We start from the raw sequence: 26,262 nt of genomic DNA on the forward strand, positions 1-26,262 counted from the left end.
ACGACACCATGGACCTGGGACAGATATACTTTAACATTGCCTCGTCATGAACCATAAAAATTCCGTTTTATTAACAATGTGTTCCACTTAAACTTTAACCTGAATGGTTTTCAACAGGCAATAAATGAACACCTATAAAACCTTTGATAAACTCACAAACAACCTCTGGCCTTTAAATGCGCTTGAGTCATTTGATCAACTGTCTGTGAAAATTCCCCTGAACAGCAATGGTTTACTCGTCTGCAGCAACACAAGTGGCAAACAGCACATCAACACACAAACTGGCTGACTAGTTAGCTACAGTAATAATTCAGTGTTTATTATGTGGTGTTAAAGGTTACATTACAAATAGTCCCTTTCATGATTGACACACACACACACACACACCACACACACACACACACACACACACACACACACACTAAGTGACATTGGTCTCAGACGCTACTTACTGCTATATCAGAGTTGAAGGTAAGGTTAGTCGCTTTGTCCTGCTCTGTATTGGATTTGGGAATGTTTTTGAGAAAGAACTTTGCCAGTCTGAAAGAAGTCAACCAACTCAAAGTGAATGTTATCTAGCTAGCTAGGGCTAGATCCATTCTTTTAATAATGACCACAACGAATGAGTGGGAAATCTGTCACTGCTGTCATTATTAACTGCATATGTGACATGGAAAAGCTTGCAACAAGGCATAGCAACATTAACTAAAGGAAGCAGGGCTTAGTGAACTAAATTATAACAATGGTCTGCCAAAACGGTCTAAAAATATTGGCTTTTACATGTTACGTGCAAATCCCACAATTGCCAAAGCAAGCTGTTGTCTTGACAGTGCCACAAATACCTGAACAAGTGACACTGTGGATGAAAAAAAGCCTGTGGCATGAATCACACACCCACATGCACACAAAAGCTATACATGCAGAGAGTGTCGTGTCAAAACAAAGTTCTCAGGCAAAAAAAAGTGAGGAAGTAACAAATGGAAACAGAAGCTACAGATTAGTCAGAGGAGGAAGAGGCAAAGTGATGAAATCAAACTTGTGGACCACACGCAGCTGACGACTAACTTTTCATCCCACAGTGTTTGCAAGAATATGAGGTCCTGTATGCAAACAAATCTGGCATGCAGCTTACAGGAAAATGGCGGCAACCTGCAGTCTACGTCCTCTTTCACAAAGCTCCTAGAATGCGCACAGTGATCTTCAGTAAGTGTTCAATAATGGTATGGAAAAAAATGTAGAAAAAGCATCTGGACCTAATATTACACTGAGGCTGAATCAATTTCCTCAGGGCTCAAAGGGAGTGGATGCAGGTTAAGGTGTTAGGTCAAAGACAAACAAAACCTGGTGACTAGCAGGAGGAACCGGCGAGGCCATTAGTGCCACCAGTCTTATTGTTCATTCTCTTTTCCTGTCAGTCAGAGCTGATGAGAGCTCTTTTCAAAACAAACCAGGAGGGCCTCATCAACAGTCCTCAGCGGAGCAATCAGAGAGAGAACAGACTCGGCGGGTGAAAACATCGCGAACAACAGAAGCTACTGCGGCCTTTTGGGAAATGGTGGTAATGTATGAGCAGAAAATAGACTCATTGTCCCACTAAGTGCCAGACAAGCCTCAACCCAATGCTCTTTGCACATTTGAGAGAAGCCGTTAAATCACAGTTTGCAGTGTCAGCACAAGGTTAGAGAACTGTACAAATTACTGAATTCACTGAGTGGCTGACAAAATGATTCGGAGAATCTGTAAGAGTAAGGTCACACTTAAACAAGAAGTTACAGTGCAAGATAATTAACTGTCAATTGCTCAAGCAGAGCTGCGCAAAAGTCCCTTGTAGGAAACTATGGTTATACTGGGAAGTCAGCCAGTATGAAAGTTGGGGGGGGGGATAAATAAAGTTAAAGATAAACATTAAATTATGTTATGCAAATTTTATAGTGTGTTGATTTGGCAGGGTCTACAGTGATTTTGTCCCCAATCAAATCAGAATTTACCATACAACATCAAGTACAAGTAAAATTGCTTCTCACATTAGATAATTAAAGGTCTCCGTACTTGTTTTGGCTTTGTAAAAAAAAAAAACCCATCTCTGATATTATTTATTAGAGTTTAACAATCAAAAATGCAGCTGATCTGGTTCATCAGGACTATGTGGGTGCGGTTTGATCACATTTGGTGACGGCAACTTAAGCAAGCAACATATCAACTTTAAATCAAACGCAAATATAGATATTTCTTAAAATGAACTGTGAGAAAACTGTGTGTTTGTGTCAGAAGCTGTTTGAGAACAAATCTAATCTACATGTACTTACTGGTAGTGGACCCAGGAAGGTCCCAGCGTTTTCTTAAACTGTGTGAGGCCGACAATGTCAATGTAGATGAGCTCAACCACCTTGTCACCCTGGGTCGGGCAACTGGACTTATTCCCCATGACCTTGCGCATGATCCTGGGGAGAAAAGTTTGGAATTAAAATCAACTTTAAAACACCAAATCTATCCAGATGAAGGAATCAAAATGTTTGTCTGCTGCTGTTTGTTATTTGAATTTTCTTTCACTAAACATGTTTCAGATTTTCATCTAACAGGCCAGTGGTTAAATCAAAGCATGATGATGCCTTACTGCATATTTGTGCAAAGCAGAGTAAAAGAAAAAAATAAATAAAAGAGATCTGTGACATAGTGAGGACGGTCCATGGAGGCTAGAATGACAGATTAGTTTTAGTCTAAAAGCCCAGACCGCAGAGGCACAGCAGTTCACAGTGTACTGTATCCATGTCAATCAGTATGCACCCACTATGCAAGGTGAGTCAGTGTGCCAAAAACCACCAATAAATATTAAAACACATAACATGAGAGCATCATTTGTTTACCCCGAGTCAAATAACTTTAATCCCATACTGAGAGGTGGTTGGTTTACCTAAATAAAAACAAAATGTAGTGCTTTGATTTTAAGTCCTTTTTACTGAATGCATTATTCTTCCCACAATGCAGCTCTGACTGGCGACAGTTTGGTAATAGGTTCAGATGTGATATGCTAGTAGCGGCTAATGTAGCCTCGATTATAGAAGGGTGGTAAATTCAACTTATTCTAACTCAACAACCCCAGAGTGACATCACTTGAGGCAAATTATTAGACTTGGTGCAGCTCCCTCTGGAGACACAAAAGGCTTAACTTTTTTCAAATATGCAGTAGTACCTTCACTTTTATCACATTGTTTGTTTATCTATTAGGGGTGGGAATCACCAGAGGCCCCACGATACGATATTATCGCGATATTTATGTTGTTATTCGATTTTAAATATATCGAGATATATTGCAATTTATTACCTTTTTCCAACTTCCAATTAGGTCCCTAAAGTCAAACTTTGTCAACATCTGTTTATCTGAAAAGATACATTTCTCTGTTTGTTCATATCACTTTTTCAGTCCTCTATATGGCCCTGTTAAGTTTTCTAGTGGACTAAAAAAGCAATAGATCTTATTATTCTAGTACCAAAAAGTTAAAACTCACATCTGCAAAATATCGATGCTTGGCATCCGTGTATCGATACAGTATTGCCATGGCAAATATCACGATACTATGCTGTTTTTTCCCCCACCCCTATTATCTATGCTTATATATTATGACCTTTGTCAACTCTGATTAGCGCAAACACTAAATAAAGTTGGTCTTTTCAAATTATGCATGATTATCTCCTGCCGTCCCAGTCCAACCGAGAACACGTGGTAGTATGACAGGTACATTTTCTTAACATACAGTACAAAGTGCACTTAAGGCACATCACAGTGCGTTTGGTACTGACTCTTTGAGCTCGGCCAGGGAGGCGGAGATGCGAACATCATGGCCCAGCAGGTACAGCGTGGTTATGAGATCACTCCATTGGACCAACTCGCCCAAAGGGCCACCGCTGAAGGCGTTTTCTGCTATTTTGAAGCCCGACTCCTTAGTCAGCAGGCCCAAGTGCACCAAGATCTGATGGAAGGGAGACAAAGTAGGGAATAAAATATGTGACACTCACAGCATAGAATTTACTTCAGGCAGATTTTTTAGCCTTGTTTTTTTTATAAATACCACCATTTAAAGTAAATGCATCTGTAGATTATTGTGGGAACAACACTTTATAAGAAAGTTGCACACTTGATAAGGCTTCCAACGGGGGAAATGCATTGTCTGGTCAAGGCTAGCGCAACGGAAGCTAGCTGAAAAAAGGCTAGCGTTATAATTAAAGATGTTTTTCAGTGACAGTGAATGTATAATGTAAGGGAGGACAAGGCCAAAAATGGTGGACAAACAATTCATACACCCCATTGGTTTTGTATTGAAAAGATTTATATGGGGGTGTAAAAAAAGCATGTTTATCCTAGTAGGGGACTATGAAAGCAGTTCGACTCTTTCCCTGTATGCTGTCAGGTGCACAGTGTACATGCTGAGAAAAATGGATGCAACTAAACTAAAACAGGAACAACACACACACACACACACACACGATGGTTCTCAGTTGCAGAGAGGAACACAGTGTTCCACAGCAGGAGTAGGAAGTCATATTAGGCTTTGTTTGAAGTGACCGACACATTTTTCATTGTTGACAGCCAGCCCCAGTCCCAGAGCACACTATTCAAGGATTAATATGTGCAGATTAATATCCAAAAGAGATTAGCGGCTGAAATAAAGACCTGGCTTTGAAAGTATCTGGACTCAGTTTAATTATTGTCTGAATAGATTAAATTGAGAAAAGTACAGAAGGATAGGTGAGATACAACAGATAAATACAGTAGCTGGGAAGATGAGGGTTCTTGTTTCTTGTATTCTCTGCTTTGCTAAAGGGGATGCTGCTTTGCATCAGCACTGGTGTATCATGGGAATGTGATTTGAATTATTCACTAGGCCAGGGGAAAGTGTGGAGCCCATTATTCCGTGCTGGGAGCTGCTACCAGCTTGGGATACAATGGAATACCCATGTCAATCCTTTCCCACCACTATCTCTTCCCTGAGCAGAAGTGGGACGGTCTGTAAGTGTGAAAAGGTGTGTGTATGGGAGTGTGCGTGTGCACCTGGTGCACGTATTTCAACAGGCTGAAAGCAAAGGTGAGGTGTTTTCAGAAAGTTTTCGACAGGGTTACACTTTTAGGAAGATAAACATTAAATTCTAAGCTCATAGCTTCATTTATATTCATATGTGATATTTTTTGGAGAGTAGGAGCTGCATTCTCCCAAATAAGTCAACTAAATTTAGAATTACACTCATTATGTCTGCTTGCACCTGTTTCTGTATGTGCGTTGACAGATAAAGAAATAATACATGCCCATTTTAAATGGTATTCTGTCACCAGCTGATATATTAATTACACCTACAGTACATCCGGCTCACAGCTTTTATTTAAGCTTTTTATTCAGTACTATAAAACACTGTGTCTAGTGAGCAGTTGTAGTAGTAGTTTCTTCAAAAAATCCAGCTTAGTGGAATTTGCAGATCTAATCTTTCAGGAAGAAAGGACAATAGCTTATTTGGATAAAATGCAAAAACAGATGTGTGTTACTTTGTTAAAATGAACAGCCTAAAAACAGAAAACAAAAAAGGGGAACATAACTCTCTATAATAGATGTGCATTGCTCTGTGACGTGCAGCAGATTTTGGTCGCACTTGCCACCAAAATGCAGCTAATATAGCAGATCTCTTTGCCCGACTGAGTGTAAAATCCCTTTGTACTACGATGTTCTGTATGTTACGCCCACCTTCTTCCTCCGACGTCTAGCCAGGTTCTGCTTGGCAGCCAGTGAGCGGATGGCGCTGACCCACGGCTCAGCCATGCGTTTGATCCTCAGCATCATCCAGCGGAACTCCTCGCGTTGGGACATCACGCGGTAAAGCTCCTCGAAACTGGTCCGGACCTCCGCCTGCGCACACAGAGCCAACACTGATACAGTCGGTATGACCCCATACAGTTGTCTGCTACTACTGAACACTGTGAGGAGTTGTACATCTAATCTAATCTGTGACACTGTAACATTATGTTCAATTTGTTATCCAGTTGCTTTGCTGTGTCTGTCTCAAGTGCTTTCATCCTTCTTTCAGCTGCTGCCATGACATAATCCCATGGGGAGCTTTAAAAATGTATTTCATCTAATTTAGAATTGCAATATTGACTACTGCAATATCCAAATGGCTGAAGGGCTGTTTTCATGCCACTGCTCAAAGTCAAACACAGCACGCTTATGGATAAAATGTTTATCTATAATTAATCATATATTTTAGCACCTTAGACTGGCAGATAGATTCAATGGATACAGAAAGAAAAGTATGTTGTACCACTTGTCAGCCTTTGTGTCCCATTTGTCCAAGAAATCTCTCTATAATCACTAAAGCTGGAGTTCAAGCGCTTCTGTTGAGGCAATAATAACCATCATAAACTGTCATCTGCGGAGGAAATGATACATTGACGGCACACAAAAACGTGTACCGACAACATATGTTTGAGATCTCTCCTGAGAGCCAGATATCAAAGAAACCTCAGAATAAATCTTTAGAGTGAAAGCTGTGAGAAAACAACAAATAGTGAAGCATTCAGGCTGCAAAGAAAGGAGAGGAGAGGAAATTCCAGCACAAAGTATATTCACTTTTTAGACAGTCAAATTAAAGAAACAGAAGGAAATGACATGTATAACTGATGACTGATGAATAGAAGCCAAAGTAATACTTAATGTGCGGACAGCCCGAGAAGAGGAAAGAAGAGCAGTGAATGAGACAGTGTCACTGACGGAAAGACAGAGTGAGAAAAGCAGAAACCACAGTGCCATTACCAGCTGCTAAGGTGGCTGAAACAAGGCTGTTGCGGAGCATTAGCATCCCTCATCACGACAGGAAATCACTTCCGCAGACTGAACCTATTAAAATCTGGGCCTGAATTAAAATCTCCAAAGCCTGTCAAATGGCATCTCGCCACCACGGAGGGCTCAGCGCTGTTGATGCATCCAGAGAGGGGATGAAGAGTGCTTAATATTGATTCACCCGCAGTAGAGGGAAGGGGTGTTTTCGAGGAGCGCTGATACTGTGGACTGTGCACAAGCCAGTCAGCCCTGAGAAGCTCCCTAAGTGGGATTTGAGTGAGCTGCCGCACTGGCAGGGATAGAAGATCATTATTCCAGATTTGTCCCAAGGTCCCGTCACTCCGGCTTTGGACTCTGAGAACCGCTCGGCTCTTTTATGCCATCGAGGCATGTTGGCACTGTGGATCAGCCTCAGCCTGCTTGTTCATTTAATATGAGCATACACGCTGCAGAGGAAATTACCGCTCACACACACTTTGCTGCCATTTGGGGACATTTTAAACAACTGTATGTTAAAAACTATACCCAGTTAAAATTAAATAACCCATTAAATGGCAGGGAGTGTCATTTTCTTCTGTGGTGTCTCCACATTACACAGGATGATGAAGTGGGACTTCACTTCGAGAGGGACTCTGTTTAAAAATTTATGCTAATGGCACAACTCGCTGTCACAAAGTCTGAGGTTGTCACACAAACGCCTCTCTGAAAATGAATACATTGGACCGCAAGCATGACACTTGAAATGTAATCTGATACCCAAATACATCTTTTAGTAATGGTGCAAGATAGCTTTAAAATAAAGTTATGTCAATAGGGTTTTGCTGAGTTTTAATTTGGACATACAGTTTCATGACAGCAGCAACTGCAGGTAGGTGTACAAGTTTTACCCCCCAACTAACAGCGTAACAGTGTGAAAGAGCAGCTGAAGAAGTTAAAGGGTCCGCTGTGTTTTCAGTTTACAGTGTTTCTCACCTGTCCCCTCCTGTCTATTTCTTCATTCAGGGTCTTTGCCCTCCAGGGCAGGCGAGGACACCAGTTCTCCACCTATCAAACCACAAACATTTAGTTAACTGGAGACAAACATTACCATTTTTTACCAACTGTTAAGGTGCACTTAAGACATACTCACACAAAGACATACAGATACACACAAACATAGGTTTGCTAAAGCACATTTAGTCAGACTCTAACTGCCTTGTTAGAGCCTTAAGGGGATACTTAACAATCCTGCTGCAAATGACTGCTAGGGGCACAAATACTAGGGCTAAATCTTCAATTTAGCGGGGCGTTTCTGGAACCGCAGTGTATTCATCCTGCAAAAAGGCGGCTATATGTGAGGAAACTTGGTTATAAATCCCAATATTCTACTAAAAGAGCAGTGACTGAATGGGTTATGACAAATCAATGCTATGTTACTGCTCTAAGTAGAAGCTATAGTATGAGTATTATAAGCAATGCTGACTGTTTCATTCGTATTTTACTTGGACCTGCTGCGATCCACTAAAATTCAGGACAAATTCAAAGAAGAAAGGATTCTGTCATATTGCTCCTCTTCATCTTCCTGTTGCTGTGCTGAACAGAGCTAGTGTAAAGTAACTCATAATTCATCTTTTAATTTGCTGCAATATTCTTTAGTGTGTCACTTTCACTGTTTCTCTCTCTCTCACTCATTGTAGTGACCTGGCTATAGTCTCACTTCCTCTGTGTTTGTGTCTGATGAAACAGTGCTGCATATTTTACACCTACTACTTCTCCCAGGTGCAAATTTGTTTGACCGTTTAGCAGCTAAAAAGCAGGCCACAATTCCTTAGAAAGTAAATATTATCTCCCCCCCCCAAAGCAAACAAAAGGCAGTTAGAAATGCTCGTTCGAGCCGAAAGGTCACACCCATACACAGAGGAGACGGATCATTTGTTAGATGTCAGACAGATACCACTTTGACTTTGCGGTCACTATGAACACTGGCAGCATTTTAAATCCGATTTAAATTAAGTGCCCTCACTCGTCCCTTAACTTCTACTTCTCTGTCTCAGCATTTCCTTCCTCTTATATCCCACACGAGTGGAGTTGGAGAGGTTTATGGAGAAGTGATGGGCGAGTTTTGTCTATCTCAGCAACAAGAGACAAGGTATGTGTGTGTTTATTCTCCTTCTCAGATCGCAACACACACAATGCTAGTTGAGCCCTGACCTTCTACAGCTGACATCTGATGATATGTTGCCCTCTCTGGTTGGCCCCTTTGCAAGGTTAACATGGCGGTCGACAAGTATGAATTATACATGGGAAAAGGGTGTGTGTTGAGGCTGAACGTCTGTGTGGGTGTGTGTTCTTAACAGACAAGCTGCGATGGATGGAGAGACTCGATCGCAGCAGTTTCTAAATGGAAATGCATGCTTATTGCCATAGCAGCCATGAGATCACATGACCAGGAGTGGAGCCTGAGGGCTGTTCGATTGGCAGCATCGAGACAAACAGAGAGCAGATGCATCCGTTTTGAATCTTTACTCTTGTTTATAGAAGATGCTTGTTTCCTGTAAATAATCCCTGTTTCATAAGCACTGGAAGGACACGAACAGAGAGCAAGAAAGAAAAGGTTTCTCTCCTCCTAATGGGTTTTGCTGTTGTCCATATCACTTTTATTTCCAAACACAGCAACGCTTTCAGCTCATATACAATATTCATAACAGACTACTGACCTTTTCCAGGGCTGACGCCATGACAGAAAGCTTTCTTTAAAGAAATAAAAATAAAATCTCCCTTTGGCCAAGTTTTCTAACAACAAAAAGATAAGGAAGAGCTCTCCAACAGAAGAAAAATCGGCGCTTGATGAAACAACTCATTAAGATGGACATTTTTCCAGCAGAAGAGAGGCAGAAGGAGAAATGCACCACGGAATCAAAAACAAGCATAATTCAGTAATCATGGCTATGATCTGTGAAGGATCTTTGAAATAATAAATCACAGTTGCGTCTCATGGGAAGCAGAGCTGTTTCTCGATCTGAGAATGTGGCTGTGTAAAGAGTGTAAAACAGGAAAACGTGTAATAGAAAATCATTATCACATCATATTTTAGTTTAGTTTCAGGGCTGAATGAAAGCTATTACAGAGACGCTGAAAGGAAAAATATCAAAACCTTTTCCTCAAACTTGTTCAATTCTTATATCAGACTTTCATTAGAATTAACAACACGATTCAGTTCATCACCAGAAATGAATTTTCTGCCCGTGCTGACTGATCTGGCAAATCATGCAAAATTGAAACTCTCAAAGCATCCCTTAAAAGGAACACAAGCTTCTATACGTTAGTGCTCGTCAATAATGTACGATTCCTCCATGCTGGTCTGGCAGTCTCTCCCGTTTGCTAGGGATGTGCATAGACTAAGGCAGGGTGGCAAAGTCATTCCACGTCTTCCCTTGGAGGCTGAAAACTCATCTCTTCAAGAAGCACCTCACACGCCCCCTCCCTCCCATCCAACTGAATCATCTCCTCTTTCTCCCACACCATCCCTCTTCGACACACTCTAATTTGCTCTCATTAAAAATGAAATCCTCTCTACCTCTCTCCTTTGCTCATATTTTTAGCGCTTCATTCTTATGTGATCACTCTCAGGTTACAGGAATGTTGTCACGGCGCACTGGCTCTGAACCATTTATTCTGCTGGGTTCTTTGCGCTGGTATGTTCCCAGCTTGCTCTATTCCCGTGCTCTCTGTAAGTTATTAGGAGCTAAATTATTCAAATGTTAAATGTAAATGTTCCCAATACAGTGCGACTGATATGGCCAGCTGTTTCAGCTAATTACTGAGCCTTTTTTTCCCGTCAAAATCAAACTACATTTTCTTGATCTTTTTAAATATTTACTATTTCAGTAGGAGAATGGCTTTGGAATGAGAGCCACAGTCAGGGGAGGGAAGTATTGAGAGACAGAATAATAATGAAATAATAATAATAATATTATAAATAAAAAAACATAAATCTAGAACCTCATCCTTTGAGTTTAGCAGATATGTTTTTACGCCAGCTTCCCTATGAATTGCATTTAAAATCTATAATGTTTTGATGAAATTGTAGCACTTCAGAAGAATGTTTGTTTGCTGTGGGATGCTACTGAAAACTAGGTGTGGTTGGGAGTTGGTCATGGCACAGCATGGTGCGAGAATCCCAACTGTGGTCTGGACCCATGAAGCCCAAGTGGTTTTCGATTTGATGTTTCTTACCGTGATGACCTGCACTGCACAAATTGAATGCCTGTGGCTTGCACATCTGGATGTAACTGCTTTACAGTAAGTGAGTTTCCATATAACAGTTTAAATACCTGAATGAAAATTTGAGCAAAAAAAATAAAAAACATTTTCATTTCGTTTTCCAGTGTTTGAGGTTTGACTGGCCCTCATCTCATTGTGCTTCTTTTTCTTTAGATGTTGAAAGGTGGCTGACTGGATTTTATGGAAATTTCTGTTACATTTTGCTCTTAATTTGAATAGAAATAGACTGCATCTTCTTTTACCTTCCCTCCCCCCTGCAGTATTCAAAACTATTCTGTCAACAGAAAAAAGTCCCTATAATTTACATTTAACATAAGTTAATGGTCAAACCCACAAGTTTTACTGTCAACATTTTCCCAGCTTAGTGAAAATGATCCTCTTATGTGCGCAAATGCCGCCATTTGTTGACATTTTAGACTTTTTCTTGGGTTCAAATACATTTCTATAGATATGGACACCTGCATCAACTTCAAATATGCATTTAACACAGACACAGGGCTCACCTCGCTGAGGTAGATGAAGAAGGAGCAGGTGGATCCATCGACGCCGTAGTTGGAATAGCAGGAGTCTGAGCGCCACATCTCCTTCATCCACTGAGGTAGAGGAGGAAATGGCAAGATTAAAGCTGAGCACCACATACATTCTCACTAAAATACCAGCCTCCACTCACCCAACACTTTAATCATTTATCAGTAAAATATATGAGCCCACTGTGAGGTAATAGCAGTCAAATTCATTTTATCAGCAGCTGTTAAGTACCTCTACTCAAGCTTTCAAACAGACAGCCAAACAACTGTCATTTGGAGTTTTTTTTCATTCTAATAATGGAGCTCTTTGAAAGGATACAAAAAAGTCAGGTTGATTTTGCATTTTACCAGCGACTGTGGTGTGTGGGCAGGCTGTGCTGAGAGCATACATAATGCACGGCTGTAAAATCTATAGCACTAGCTAACTATCTAGTTTTCACTACCCTCGTGGAAACAGTCCAGGCTGTTCTTGTGGTTAAAGAAGCAGGATTGACTTAAAAGTCTTGGCGCCAATCCCTGGAATCAAACGGAAAATCTGTGGAGTTTGAAAATAAAATATCCCTTTCATCAAACACATCTGAAAGTCATCCAGTGGAACTTTTCAGTGGCCAACAGGAATTGCGAGAGGTTGTTCTGGGGTAGCTCCAATGTGTGAATGTGTGGAAATAAATCGTGAAAATGGCATTCTTGACTACGGCGGAAGAACCCGCATCCTCAATGAATTTTCCAAAATTAATAAATAATAGTTAGTAAAAATAGTAAATGACACGCTGCTCTGTCTCCTCTCTTCTAATTTGATCCCTAGCAGGCAGATTTCTCTGATGTGGACTGTGTGGACTGACTGAGTACATCATGCATGCTGACTTACAGTAACCTAAGGGAGCAGCACTCGGGGAAATACGAGTTCTCAGAGCTGTACATAGAGGGGAGACCTGGCAGATGGGCTTGGATCGGCGTTGCTTGGATGGTGAAGGCATGAAGATTGTACTATATTTGTTTAAACGACGACCTAAGAGCTCTATAAACTGAGAAAATGGGTTTGTCAGATGTTACAAACTGTGCACTGATTGTAAAACTGCTGTGGAAACCAGTTTGGTGAATTTTGATGCCTTTCTGAAAACAGGCTCATGAACAGCGTGTGTGTGTGTAGCAAGCTTTGGCATGGCCTGGCGCACAGTTGGAAATGCTGACAGTATCAGTGGAGGACTGGGACTGGCTGAGCAGATGGTGTGTACGATACGGCCTTATCAGTTCCAGGAAGACCCGCACACCCCCCCGTATATTAGACTGAAATTGTGCATGGTGAGTGAATACTGGTCATACAAAGTCATGTACTTGGATAAGAACAATTGTATGTATTTTTAAGAGAAAGATTAAATATGAGTGAAATTAAGGAGTTTTTGACCACTAGGAGCGCTATGGAGCAATGCTTTTGTGATCGGGGGCCAAATTTGTGTATCTCATGTAGGCACATGAGTGTGCGTCAAAACAATACACTTTTCTGCCGTCAGTTTCACGCTATTACACTGATCGACAGCTAGTGGCAATAATGCCACAAAAAAACGTAACAACAAGACTGCTAGCTAGCAAATATGGATGTAAACAATCGGTTTTGCAAATGTTTAATGAAGAATAAAATGCATTTAACGTGTTTGCTAGGTCTCAAGGGTACACACAGTGTGTGCTTTGGTAAAAACACTGAATATAAACATGACTATGTTTTTTTATAAGACAACTCCACATGGTACCTTTAAGTAGAACAAGCGTCTTCAAAATGAAAATTACTAGACCCTTGTTCAAAAACAGATTAAATAATATTTAGTAATATTATTGACTTAAAATTGTAGTTAAAAGTAATTTAAAATACCATAATAAGAACATATCTTGTAGGAAGTGGCCCAAGCCTTCTTGTTGATGCATATTTAAAGCGAGCCTGTGTAACTTTTTGCTGAACACTTTGCCCATGAGAAAGAAATTACAGGATAATCTTAAATATGGAAAGTTTCAGTAGTAATGTCTGTTTTACAGGAACATCTACCCTAAGTTTGCCAAGGTTAGCCATAAGCTACAAGTAAAGCTGTAGCAGCAAAAACTCTAAGTGTAATGATGTGAGCAAGGTGTGTTTTATTGCAGCTCTTCGTTTGTAAGAAAAGGAATGTGTTATTTCATCCATTCCAAAAGTACATAGTTTTGCTTTTGTCATCGCCTAAAAACCATGAACTGAAGCTTCGAGGGAGAAGACTGGATTTAGGAATTTGTAACACTTGATTTACTTTTGTTTCATGTTGTATTTCTTCCCCCTACTTATCACCAGTAAAATTAAAACGCCTGCATTTCTGCTATATGGTCGAAACTGCTCTGCCACTGGCTTGTTTCACAGTTTGTTAACAGTTGAATGTAGAACAATGAATTTCTATCTTGATAAACAGTCTGCTACCTGCCTTAAAAACTTCCGCATATCACATTACTGCAATAGGTTATCTGAGGTTACGCTTGTAGCATTATGGTGATAACAAACGAGATGTGGTTTTGTCAGTCATTGCCATCTTTTTACGCTGATGTAGTTTCAATATCTGCACATTGATCTTCTTTTACTTATTTTTACATTTTAAATGAATAGATACACAGATATTAAAATGTGTGAAAGAGACACAGAGGGTGAGGCCAAGAGAGGCTGCCTTTTTGTGTGTTCGTATGAGTGATTCACCTTGAGCTTGCCCTCGCAGTGAGGGAAACCATCCAAAGACGGCAGCTCACACTTCTCCTGGGCTCCATTTAGGAGGTCTGGAGGAAGAGAGAGAGAGAGAGTGAGAGAGAAAATCAATAAGGGTCAAGTCAGCGTGCTCCAAAATTCTTCAGTCTGTCTGTAGCTTTAACATGATGCATCATCCTCACACTGGAGATGATGGAGACGCAAACCTTTAACATTTCAGAAACACACATTTCTACTCTGCAGTTCACAAAGCCTTTCCCTTCAGAGGTTGGAGTAGGGAGGAAAATAATCTGTGTGTTTCTGTGTGTGTTGGGGGGCTTTCTATATTTTATAGGTGACTTATAGAGAATCTCTGCAGTTGTGAGCTTTACGGTTAGAGTTAGGGACCACTGTGAGCCAACAGGATGCAAAAAAAAATAAAAAAAACAAACAGATGAAAATGCGCAGGACTGAACTGCTGCCACTGCAGCTGTGTCACACATTTATCATTCCAGCCCTGATCATGTTCACAAGATGTCTAATTCACCGTTTGACTAAACAGGCTTTCCTAGTCAACTAATTAAAGTTAGAACCCTTAAAACTTTTAATTAAATCCAATCTCGATTTTGATACATGTTATGGTATTTACATTCTGTAATTACTTCTCTATATGGTAGTTTCCACTGTTAGTGGCGCAGTCTGCACAAAATTCAGTATTACAGTCATTTTATCTAATCACTAGTGCCATCAGGGCTGTATTAAATGGCAACTAATACAAAAAATTATTGAACTGGGCTGTCCATACATGGGGTTTATTGTGAAACAGTCACAGGTAACACATTGTATTTGTCAGCGACGTTAATACGGACAGCTATCGTCTGTCAAAAATGCATCTCAAAACCAGAGAACGGTCAATTTCGATCATTCCTAAATATAGCAGGGATAATGCAATGAGACGGAGCAGCCACAGGGAGCTCTGAGCTGAATGGTTAACGTGAGTCATCCCACACTTTGTTTGGACTGAACAGCTTTGTCTCATCGATTGGGGGAGAAGAAAAAGAAAATCATCCAAACTTCACTTGCCCTTTCCAGCATCATCACAGCTCACTACCTCTCTTTTGAATTTGGCTGCCTGCCAAAGTGGTTTGTACATAAGCAAAACTGCCATCCCCTGGCCAAGACACAGGGTCATTTGGCTGCTCGATGGTGTCAATTTCCTGTCCAGCTCAATAGACAGACAAACAGATGACATGGCACTTTAAAGATGTTTTTGTAAAGGAAAGGTGATGGCATCTGCTTGATGACTAACTGTTTTCTTTCGCTTGGCTGTCATCTAAAAGTGGGAACTTTTCTCATCTGTTTCCTCTTATGAAATAACAAGGACACATACAAACACACGGGTAGGATAGAACAGAGCAACACAGAACAGGACAAGAGAAGAAACCTAAGCAGTCTGGCTATGTGGTTACGCTAATGAAGATATGTCAGAAGGTGAAGTTGCTCTAATGGCTGCAGACCCCCTCCCAAAACAAAGCTATACTATGTATTTAGTGGTAATTAGCAAATGTTAGCATGCTAACATGTTATGTAAAGACTTATGGTAAACATTATACCTGCTAAACAGGTTGCAGGGTCATTGTGAGCATGTTAGCAGCGTCATGGAGCTGCTAGCTCGACTATAGTCTTGTTCTACAGTCTGTGGTACAGCCTCAGCCCCGTCTTTGTAATTCGTGGACTGACAGCTGGAGACTGCCCATCACTCTGTGGTCAGGGATGACCATCAGCCATCAACTTTGGCTTGGTAATCTGTTGCCCCATAACAACAGAAACCACAAAGAGCAGTGGGGGAGGGAGTCTCTCTCATATCTTTTTGACATTGCTTTCAATATCCCAGGAAGCCAGTATCACTGAAGGATTAACATTCATGGCTTGCACGCAGGCTTCCCTTCCGTATAATCACCTTTTTGATATCCCCCTTCAGAGACGTTAACGTCATCGCCACTGACCTTTATAGCCGGAATATAAATAATGCATTACGGTAGGCTGTGCGGTGAATAGATAAAAGCTTAGAGGCAAACACCACACTGATGTAATGAGTTTGTGGGTGGTGTTTCAAGGGGTGGGTGTGTGTATGCAGCTAATCAGCGGCTCCTGCACCGGGTCAGGCTTCTGGGTGGGAGGGTGGTGGAGCAGAGGCTGCTACATCTTGTTCATCGTAGATTCAGTTTATTTGCGCCAAGAAGCTGCTGCAGTAAATAGATACTCTACTGGTGAACTCCCCCCCCCCCCCCTCCGCCTTTCTGTGCTGCTCCGAGTTTAGCGTGAAAAACATATTTCACTGACACACTCTGGCTCGCTCCTTCAGCAGCGTGCATCAGGGAAGAGCGAGAGATAAAAGAGAGGTGATGACACGCCAGAGTACTACAACTAAAAACATCACCAGTTAGATGGAAATCTAGCAAACACAAGTTTCAATCCATTGCTTGAGTCACAGTCTAGAGAAGAGGGGTTTTGAGCCTTGCAAGAATGACCCCCTTAAATCAGAAGTGTCCCAGCAGCTTGTCCTGTCAGTATTTAAAAAAACAATTATATGACGTAACGATAGCGAACAAAGCTGTTAGCTTTCAGCTCAGCAGCCACGGAGGAGATTGAGAGCTTTAACTGTGACTGCATAGCAACATAACATTGCCTGTATAATGTGCTTACTTTTGAATGTAGTGATTCTTTTTGAGAATAATAATCAAGTGATTAATTATCTCACAAAATGTGAGCTACAGTAAATAAGTCTTTAGCTAGCTATAGCTGAAGCTTGAAGGTCTTTGAAGTTGACTAAGTATTCAATGGGCACAATAAGCCTTGGTGAAACACACCACTACTTTCTGTATGCGGTTTGCCCGCCGCAGTCTGCTAGCGTTGCAGTGCTGCTCTCCTTTACCACAGGTGCACTGCATAGCTGTACATTTACTACTTTTGTCTCCTCTGTCTTTCCATAAATCACAATGTGGTGAGTTCCTTTACTAAAATTGCTGCCTAAAGATGTGTTGTTTGTCATATACACAACATGCACAACCCACAAATGCAGAGTGAGTTTCCGTTATCACATCTTACAAACAACCAAGCAGGCAGCCTGTCATTCACTGTGTCAGTCAGCCAGCAAGCACCAAAGTCACCAGATAAATCTTCTAGCTTTAATCAAGCAGAAGAAGCTACTGCCGAGGAGCGGCTAAATATAACTTGCATCATAATCAAACACAGCAGAGGTGGGGCCTTCGTTCACCTCCATTGCAACAAGGATGCTTAACGATCCAGCTGAACCCTTCATGTCTATTTACATTCTGTTTGAACAAAGTACCTTCTCCCGTCACTAGCTGCCATGCGTTAAAGCTGAGCAATACATGGTTAAAGTAACACACCCTGGCAGAGAGTCAAGGAGCATAAGTAGAGCTTTTCCAAACCAGGAACATTCACAAGTACACATTAGCGCACAGAGGCAGCTGTCAGAGAAGTGACGGAGCAATGATGTGAGGCAATAAGCAAAGCACCAAACCACTTCTCTGTCTAGCAAACACAGGAACAAAGACACAAAAGCAGAGAAAGGCAAACTAAAATCACAAACCTTCTTCAAATAACAGTTCACAAAGCGCTCTGACAATCAAACAATAGCAGAGAACGAACAGGTTAATTTAACAGATAGAAATTCACAACAGTGGTTATCTCACAGCACAAGTTTCAACTAAAAACAAGACACCACCAAAAGGAAAAAGATATAGAGGGTGAACAGCATATAAGCGTTGAGGTAAAAGACGCAAGTGATTTGAAATGTACAGAGAACCAGAGGCAGAATAGAGATGAGATCATTCCAAGTTGCGCAAGACGTCCAAGAGCCTCTCACAGCACTGAGGTCACCATTAGCCAGTTCCTAGCACACAGTGTTGGCCATCTGATAGCCCTTAAATAGCATCATCTCCAAACAATAAGTGATATTACACACAGAGGGTTATTCTTCCCTCCCCCCCCCCCTCTGTGTGTGTTTGTCTAAATCCATGAGGTAATATGACATTTGACGACTCCAGAATTGGATCGAGGACATCTGGTTTATGTTAGTCTCTCTGTTGTGTACTTCTCTCGCTCTCTTCCCTCCCCTCCATCTCCCCCCGCTCTCATTGATTTCATTCTCAGGCGCGCTAAACTAAAAACCTTCCCTAAAATAACATGAAATCCGCCAAGGCCCAGCTTCAGTAACACAGTTTGGTGAGTGGAGAGACCAAATAAGTGTGACAATGACTAAATCTATTGGCACACAAGAGAAGGGTTATGGGAGTTTTTGTGACAGTTACGCTCCAAGTTCTCGGCAATAAAGCTTTCTTAACAAAGACGCTGAGCAATGAACAAACGTGATTTAAAGTAAATGATGTGCAAAGTGTCACCATGGTGATTCTGCGGCGGTGAAAGCTTGAAATAAAGTCTAAATATAAAATTCAAGGGTGGAAAGTGCAGTTTTCCTCGTCTCTGTGTCCTCTGATTCACTGGCTTACAAACACTTATTTTAGATGCACTTTGCAAGAAGAAGCAGAGGTATCTGTGTGTGAGTTTGTGTGCTTTGTGTTTGTGTGTCTGAAGCTCATCAATTAGATAGAAAGCAGGCTGGCTGATGGAAGGCGCTCTCAGCTACAGAGCAGCTGTGCAGGTGGAGAGGCATCAGGGGTCTGTATCACAAAGTAAGTTAGTCTTTTTACGTTTTCAACACATTCAGGATTATTTTCAATAGTCCTCCTGCCAAAGCAGAAAGAAAGTCTGCAAAATAAAGTGCTGAACAGAAGGGGAAGAATGTGAAAATAGCTCATGAAGTGAAGAGGAAATAGTCATGATATATAAATAAATAATAAAAACATAAATGACATCATATCTGACAGACGCAAGGAGATAAAATAGCACCTGACATTGGTCATATGCTAAACCCTAACTATAAACAGCACTTTTTCAGCCCGACTGTTTCTACTGTGAGTGTGTGTGGTGAGCGTTTCCACTGGAAACCAGTGTCCTTGTCTAGACTCCGCCACCTGAAGCTATGCAGTTTGGTATAATGCACACCAAAGGGGCTTCCCAGCGTGAGGGGCACGTGTTTGGAGCTTGTCAAAACACATGTCTCGCACCTCCTCTTGTCCACACAAGTGTTCCACAGTTGAGTCCCGGAGATGAAAAACAAATCCAAATTTCCCCCAAGTAAGCCTGCTCTCCGGCCCACGTCGAGTTTCCTCTTTCTCTGCCCTCATCTGCATGACGTCTGGCTGCAATCAATCCCTCTTTTGTGCATGAGCAATCTGATCGGCACACTTTTCTCTCCGAAAAATATCCAAGAGAAAGATTTGGATTTTTGCCCCAAGAGCGACACAAGACGGTCAGAAAACCTTGATTAGCTGTCATCATTGCAGAGCTGTGACTAATCTTCCGCTGCTGATTTGGACAAATGGTGGAAAGCTGTGTATTTAGGCTGTGAGACACGCTTTACTTCGAGTGTTGTGTCGCCAAAGAACTTGTTGTTGTGATGAGAAGGAAATTAAACCACAAGTAGTCAGCAGTTTCTCTAAACTAAAAACGGCTACACACAGGATTCATAGAAATACTTGAAGCTTGACAGTTTCGGGGGCCTGCCAGACATATGCATATCCTGTAAACGCTTAAATGACTAAATATTCAGCCTGCTTTAGTTTAACTCACGGGCACTGCAGTGGAGCTGGAAATATTCTGGGTGTTGTCATTAGCGAAGCAGCCTGAGAGTCACAGAGCTGCATAATTCAGAACGAAATAAAAAATTGTGATCTCACTCACTTTTAGCTCCATGTAAAGTGTGAACTCATGTGTGAGCCTATATCACATCTATAAACAAGTGCTAAAGATTACGCACTCCTCAGCCATTGTGTGCAAATACATCTTTGCGTTTTACTCCCAGTTCAAGTGTGCCTGCATCTGCTGCTCTCTCCTCCTGATTTGGATCACGCCACTCTTGCCAGGAGAAAAATGATCTGCAGTGAATGTAAGATGAGGCTGGGGGTGCCGTAGATGTTTGTGTATATTAAGTACATGTGTTTGAGTGTTTGTGTGTGGATTAAGAAAAAACAAAAATGCCTGGGGAAATGGCTGGTATTTGGTAGAAAGAGGCAACACAGATTATATTCCTATATAGGACCGGGGCGGTGGCTTTAAGCAGTACAATAACAATACTGGCACGGACAAAGAGGATACAATGGAGGAAAGAGGATGCAGAGGAAGACGGAGTGCAGCATTCATAGAGAAGCAGAACCGTACAGTATGCAGAGAGCAAGGAGAAAGAAGGGAGACAGAATACAATGAGAAAGAATGCATGGCGGGAAGAACACTTTGTATTTTTAGTTAGTTTGCTTTGGGGGGTTTCCCACCACAGCTCTAATGTAAAACCCTTTCTTAACATGTCAGAAACACCCTGACGCTGCACAGCATTTCTGAAATTTCATAATCAGCGGAGCATCTGCAAAACGGTGACTGAATTGAACTAAAGGAAGGAGGAGGAGGGAAAACATTAGTTGAGTGAGACAAAGACAGACAGAGTCGGTAAAAAAAGTGGGGGTGCACGTGTCCCAGCCAATGGTGTGTTCACCCTAGATGTTCCTCCCATCCCACCCCTGCCTCCTCAATCAGCTGCAACCTTGAGGGGGCCGAGCCTGCCTGTGGGGGAAAGCAGAAGAAAGAGAGGAAACGTGTGTGGATGTGGTTGCGAAGGGCCCTGGTGTATGGGTAGATGTGTGTGTTTTTCATAAATGTACATGTGACTTGATTTAAAAATCGATAATTCAATTCAATTTTATTTATATAGCGCCAAATCACAACAACAGTTATCTCACAGCGCTTTTCATAAAAGAGCAGGTCTAGACCGTACTCTATGATGCTATTTACAGAAGCCCAACAGTTCCCACCAAGAGCAAGCACTAGGCGACAGAGGCAAGGAAAAACTTCCTTTTAAGAGGCAGAAACCTCGAGCACAACCATGGCTCAGGGTGGGCGGCCATCTGCCTCGACCGGTTGGGGTGAGAGAGAGAGAGAGAGAGATGTAAGGAGAGAGAGATGTAAAGAGAGAGAGAGGGAGGGAGGCAGCCTACACAATATACACACAGAGGTACACACAGTGAAGGTGATGTTGCTATAGACTAAATGAAAAATGGTACAGATATTTATAATAGTGTTAATGGTAACCATCGTAATGTTAATGATTATAATAACAATAATAACAATAAGACTAGCAACAATAGTCGTTGCAGCAGAGGGTGTCGAGCAGGAACACGGGGGCAGCAGGTGACCCGCAGCCACAGATCCAGACTCCACAGCTCCAGAGCCAGAAAACCTGCAGGAAGTGATAGGAGGAGAGAGGAGAGGGACGAGAAAGCACAAGACTACCAGAAAGGGGAGAAGTTGTGTTAGTAACATGCAATAATGGGATAAGGTTGCATACAGAGGGAGAGAAAGTAGAGGAGAGAGGAGCTCAGTGCATCATGGGAAATCCCCCGGCAGTCTAGGCCTATAGCAGCATAACTAAGGGATGGTTCAGGACTCACCTGAGCCAGCCCTAACTATAAGCTTTATCAAAGAGGAAAGTCTTAAGCCTACTCTTAAATGTGGAGATGGTGTCTGCCTCCTGAACCCAAACTGGAACCTGGTTCCACAGGAGAGGAGCTTGATAGCTGAACGCTCTGGCTCCTAGTCTACTTTTGGAGACTCTAGGAACCACAAGTAACCCTGCATTCTGGGAGCGCAGTGCTCTGGTGGGGTAGTAAGGTACTATGAGCTTTTTAAGATAAGATGGTGCCTGACCATTAAGAGTTTTGTAGGTAGAAGAATGATTTTAAATTCTATTCTGGATTTTACTGGAAGCCAATGCAGAGAAGCTAAAACAGGAGAAATGTGATCTCTTTTCCTGGTTCCTGTCAGAACACGTGCTGCAGCATTCTGGATCAGCTGAAGAGTCTTAACGGACTTTTTCGAGCAGCCTGATAATAAGGAATTGCAGTAATGAAGCCTAGAAGTAACAAATGCATGGACTAGTTTTTCTGCATCATTTTTAGACAGGATGTTCCTGATTTTCGCAATATTACGTAGGTGAAAAAAGGCGGTCCTTGAAATTTGCTTAATGTGAGACTTAAACGACATGTCCTGATCAAAGATAACTCCAAGATTCCTCACAGTGGTGCTGGAGGCCAGGGCGATGCCATCCAGGGAAACTATATCTTTAGATAAGCAAAGAAGCTTGCTATACTGCAGCTAGCTCTAACCTCTGGTTCAGTGAAAAACACTGCAGTATCATTGCTGAGTGTCTTTATTTCATACAACAAGGAACAAATGAGTTCAGTTCAATGATAGACAAGAAATCACTACCTTTTAAAGACATTGTGAGTCTAGGGCCAATGTCACTTTTCTACAACCTCTGGACCTTTTGTTGTCATTACGGAGTGATGAATTCTAGGGAATTAAATGACTGATATATACAGCATGGTGGGAAGCACAAGTCAATGTCTGCAAATGTTCTGATCAACAGTCCAAAAACCAAAGATATTCAGTTTACTATAGAAGACAGCAAATATTCACATTTGGGAAGCTGAAACTAATAAATATCTGACAATTTAATCATTACAGCTCTAGCTTATATACAGAAAAAAAAAATGTGTACACTTCGGGATCTCATGAACAAAATTCAATGAAAAAGTTAATAAGATTAGTTAATACAAATAAGATTCCAGATTTCTAAAGAATGTATCAAGGATTAAAGGACATGTTTCAGCAGGACATGGAAGAACTTCAGTTGAGTCGACTACTGTAACGGCGTCTTTACAGAACGCTGCTGCTCGAGGCCTCGCTGAGACCAAAACAGTGAATCAATCCAGTTTTGAGGTATTTACACTGGCCTCCTGTCTGCTAGAGAACTGATTTTAAAATACTGCTGTTGGTTTATAAAGCACTGAGTGCTTTAGTGGTAAAATACATTTCTGATCTGCTGCTACCTTGTGAACCTTCCAGACAGATATGCTTTCTGTCCCCATGGTGAAAAACTAAACCCAGAGAAGCAGCATTCAGTTTTTATGCTCCATATATCTGGAACAAACTCCCAGAAAACTGCAGACCTGCTACAACTATCAGTTCTTTTAAGCCAAGGTTGAAGACTTTTCTTTTTGCCACTGCCTTTATCTAAATCAAACGACCTTCCACTGCACTGTAATGTTTACTGTCCTGTTTCATCCTGTTTTTCCTGAATAAAGGCAGCATCCATTGTATGTGAAAAAATAAAGTATGCTTTGTGTAGTTTAATTTCTTCGTTCAACTGCTGAATGTGGTGGATATTAGAGAGCCGTACCTCTGTAACCATGGGTCAGTGGAATTTGCTACTGCTATTGAGATACAGAGGGACTAATGGCTGTGTGGTTACTATTTTTCTAACCATGACTCCAGAGGCAACCTAAAAGGAAAAAAAATGACTTCCTGCTGATTGGAAGTCAGTTCAGTTTAAACCTAGCTATAGGTTTAGTATATAGTATAGCAGGGTGCTGCTAAACAGAGTGTGCAGTCTCACTTTACCTGTCTGTCTTGTCTCAATGATAAACAAACAGCGTCTAAACATGGTTATGGAGTTACACTTAAAATATGTTGTGTATATTAAAATCCTTGTGCCAACATTTTTTGGGGGTTTGAGGCAATGTTTCATAAATGTTTCTTCCAGAAGTGGTAGAATCAGTGTGATTGAAGCATTAACATGTGAAAGACAGAGCGCGTCACAGACTTCAAGCTAACCGTGAGAACAAGCCCTGTGAACAACGCCTCAGGAAGCCTTTCCCAGGCTGTACGCAGTGTCAGGCAGAATGAAAGCACAACTGCCTGCAGTTTCTTGTTTGTTTACAACACTACTATAAGAAGATCTGATGCATTCCATAAGGGAGGGATCCCTGGGGACCTGCAGCGGCACAAGATACAGACACAAATCAGACTTGTGTACGTGGTTTGCTCATCTACAATGGATTCCATATGCAAATAAACTGTTGCAGTGAAAGAGCGTGTCTGTGCTTGTTGTCTGTTGGTCCGTGAGGGAAAGTCCCGGTCCTCTGTATTGTGTCACGTCAAGCTCTTAAATAGGCAGGTAAGCAGGAGATGTGGAGGCTGTGGGGCTGAGAAACACTTCCTCTCCAGTTTTCCGCATCAAAGGCATCAAGATTCATGCATGGTCGCTCCAATTACAGGCTCTTTTGTGACTTGTGTGTCAAACACACTTGTGTGTCAAACACAAGTCAAAGTAGATTTGAACTCACTGTGTCACAGTGCTGTCATTTACATTAGGACAAACTCTGGTAGGATCACGCGTGTGCTCTATGGTGCTTAAGTTGCCCCATCAGTATCTCTCACATATAGACTTTACTTGGTTGGGCCGCCCAGGTATTTGTGTCTTTTCGGCGACTTTATAAAACGTACTGCTGATGGAGAAAGTCAATGGAGCAGACACATACAAGGAGAGAGACAGGCGGGGCACACCATTATGTTTGCAGCAGAGGTGTAGGTGTGTGCGTGAGGGGAAAGGGAGCAGATTCAATTATTGAGTAAACACTAAAACACTGAAATAAGGTGGAAGAATTAAAATGTTGAAATAAGATAGTAGAAATAGAAAATCTACCCCGCTAACAGACTGACTGAGAGATTAAAATGAGTTACATGGCGGTAAGCAGAATAACTGCTTGACATCTTCTGTAAGGTATCACTTAAAAGTACAAACCTTGAGTGGTTTCAAGCTGTATTCTACTTAATAATTACTGTACCAAACTAGACCTGTCATGTCTCCATAGAATTTATTCTGCAACAGCCATTTAATATAAATTTACATTTAGGAGTTTCATCTTTATATATTCTGCCATTGACGCACTAGATTCTGCTTTCTCACACACAGGAGGGATTTACAGGAAACGATGCATGTATGCAATTCTATTGAATCTAATTAATAAGCGTTTCATTCAATGTTACATTCCCTTCTGCCATTGCTTTAAATTAAAAGTGTTAAGCTGGCAAAAGAAAAAAATTATATTTTATAAGTAATAGGACCTATTTATAATAGTTTGTTTCTCAAAACCACGTCACGGTGAACAAAAGGTGAAAATAATAATTAATAAGTAAAATCACCACTGCTGCAAAACTAATGATTTAAATTCTACTTTCAATTATGCTGCTGTGCAATTTACATTAGATTGTAGGGCGATGAGTGTCAGGACTGATGTGAGTGCGAGAGCGGACAACATCTCTCAGCAACTTATTAGCCCTGAGTGGGTTTGTGTGTATGCGTATACCTTATTAGTATTGATCTGTACACTGAAGAAATAAGCAGGCCTTCCAGAACATAATGGAGACCACAGACTCTGCTCTAAATTGTCCCACAAGATGTTTTCAGCATTAAAATGGTAATTGTAAGGTGACTGGTCATAGATTCAATCTTTTGGCTTTTGCAGGAAAAGAATCCTTGAGGATAATACTGAAATCGCCCTCCTTTCAGTTGGATACTGTAAGGTCACCAGCTTAATGTTTAAAATAAAGGGATCAATGAAGTCATGAGGTAAACAGGACACCTGCAATGCCCACCCGAAACCCTGTCCTTTCCCCTTTCCTTTGTTGACACTGAGAGCTCCAATCTCATCTTTCACTGTGAATGGCAAACAGAGATGCAAGCGGATCAATAGCTGAAAAAAAAGAGACAAAGCAGTGAAGATGCCCTGAGCTGTGAAAGCACAGGTTTCTGTTTACTGAAAAAGCTAACCATGTCACAAAGACAGGACGCTACAAATCAGCCAGCCGTCACTGGCTGAGATGTAAGGGACATTGATAACTTTAAACACACGCAATGGGTGGAGAAATATATATCGTAGAGGGAACAAAATAGAGAAAGAGGGAAGCGGCGGCTGCAAAT

General features: G+C 41.4%; 1 protein-coding gene across 1 annotated transcript in view; it reads right to left on the reverse strand.

The window, feature by feature from the left end:
- The window catches only part of mgat5 (alpha-1,6-mannosylglycoprotein 6-beta-N-acetylglucosaminyltransferase), a 113,419-nt gene that overhangs the window by 47,120 nt on the left and 40,037 nt on the right, over nt 1-26,262 (reverse strand). Inside the window, exons 5-10 of the mRNA XM_038717845.1 lie at nt 14,319-14,395; nt 11,588-11,677; nt 7,794-7,865; nt 5,730-5,891; nt 3,799-3,968; nt 2,307-2,441 (exon numbers count right to left, since the gene is read on the reverse strand). Coding sequence (XP_038573773.1) covers nt 2,307-2,441; nt 3,799-3,968; nt 5,730-5,891; nt 7,794-7,865; nt 11,588-11,677; nt 14,319-14,395 — 706 coding nt within the window. The remainder of the gene's footprint in view (nt 1-2,306; nt 2,442-3,798; nt 3,969-5,729; nt 5,892-7,793; nt 7,866-11,587; nt 11,678-14,318; nt 14,396-26,262) is intronic.

The sequence above is a fragment of the Micropterus salmoides genome, unplaced genomic scaffold, assembly GCF_014851395.1.
Source record: "Micropterus salmoides isolate LMB-PRFRI ecotype aquatic unplaced genomic scaffold, ASM1485139v1 Ms_hic_scaffold_1, whole genome shotgun sequence".
Lineage (NCBI taxonomy): Eukaryota > Metazoa > Chordata > Actinopteri > Centrarchiformes > Centrarchidae > Micropterus > Micropterus salmoides.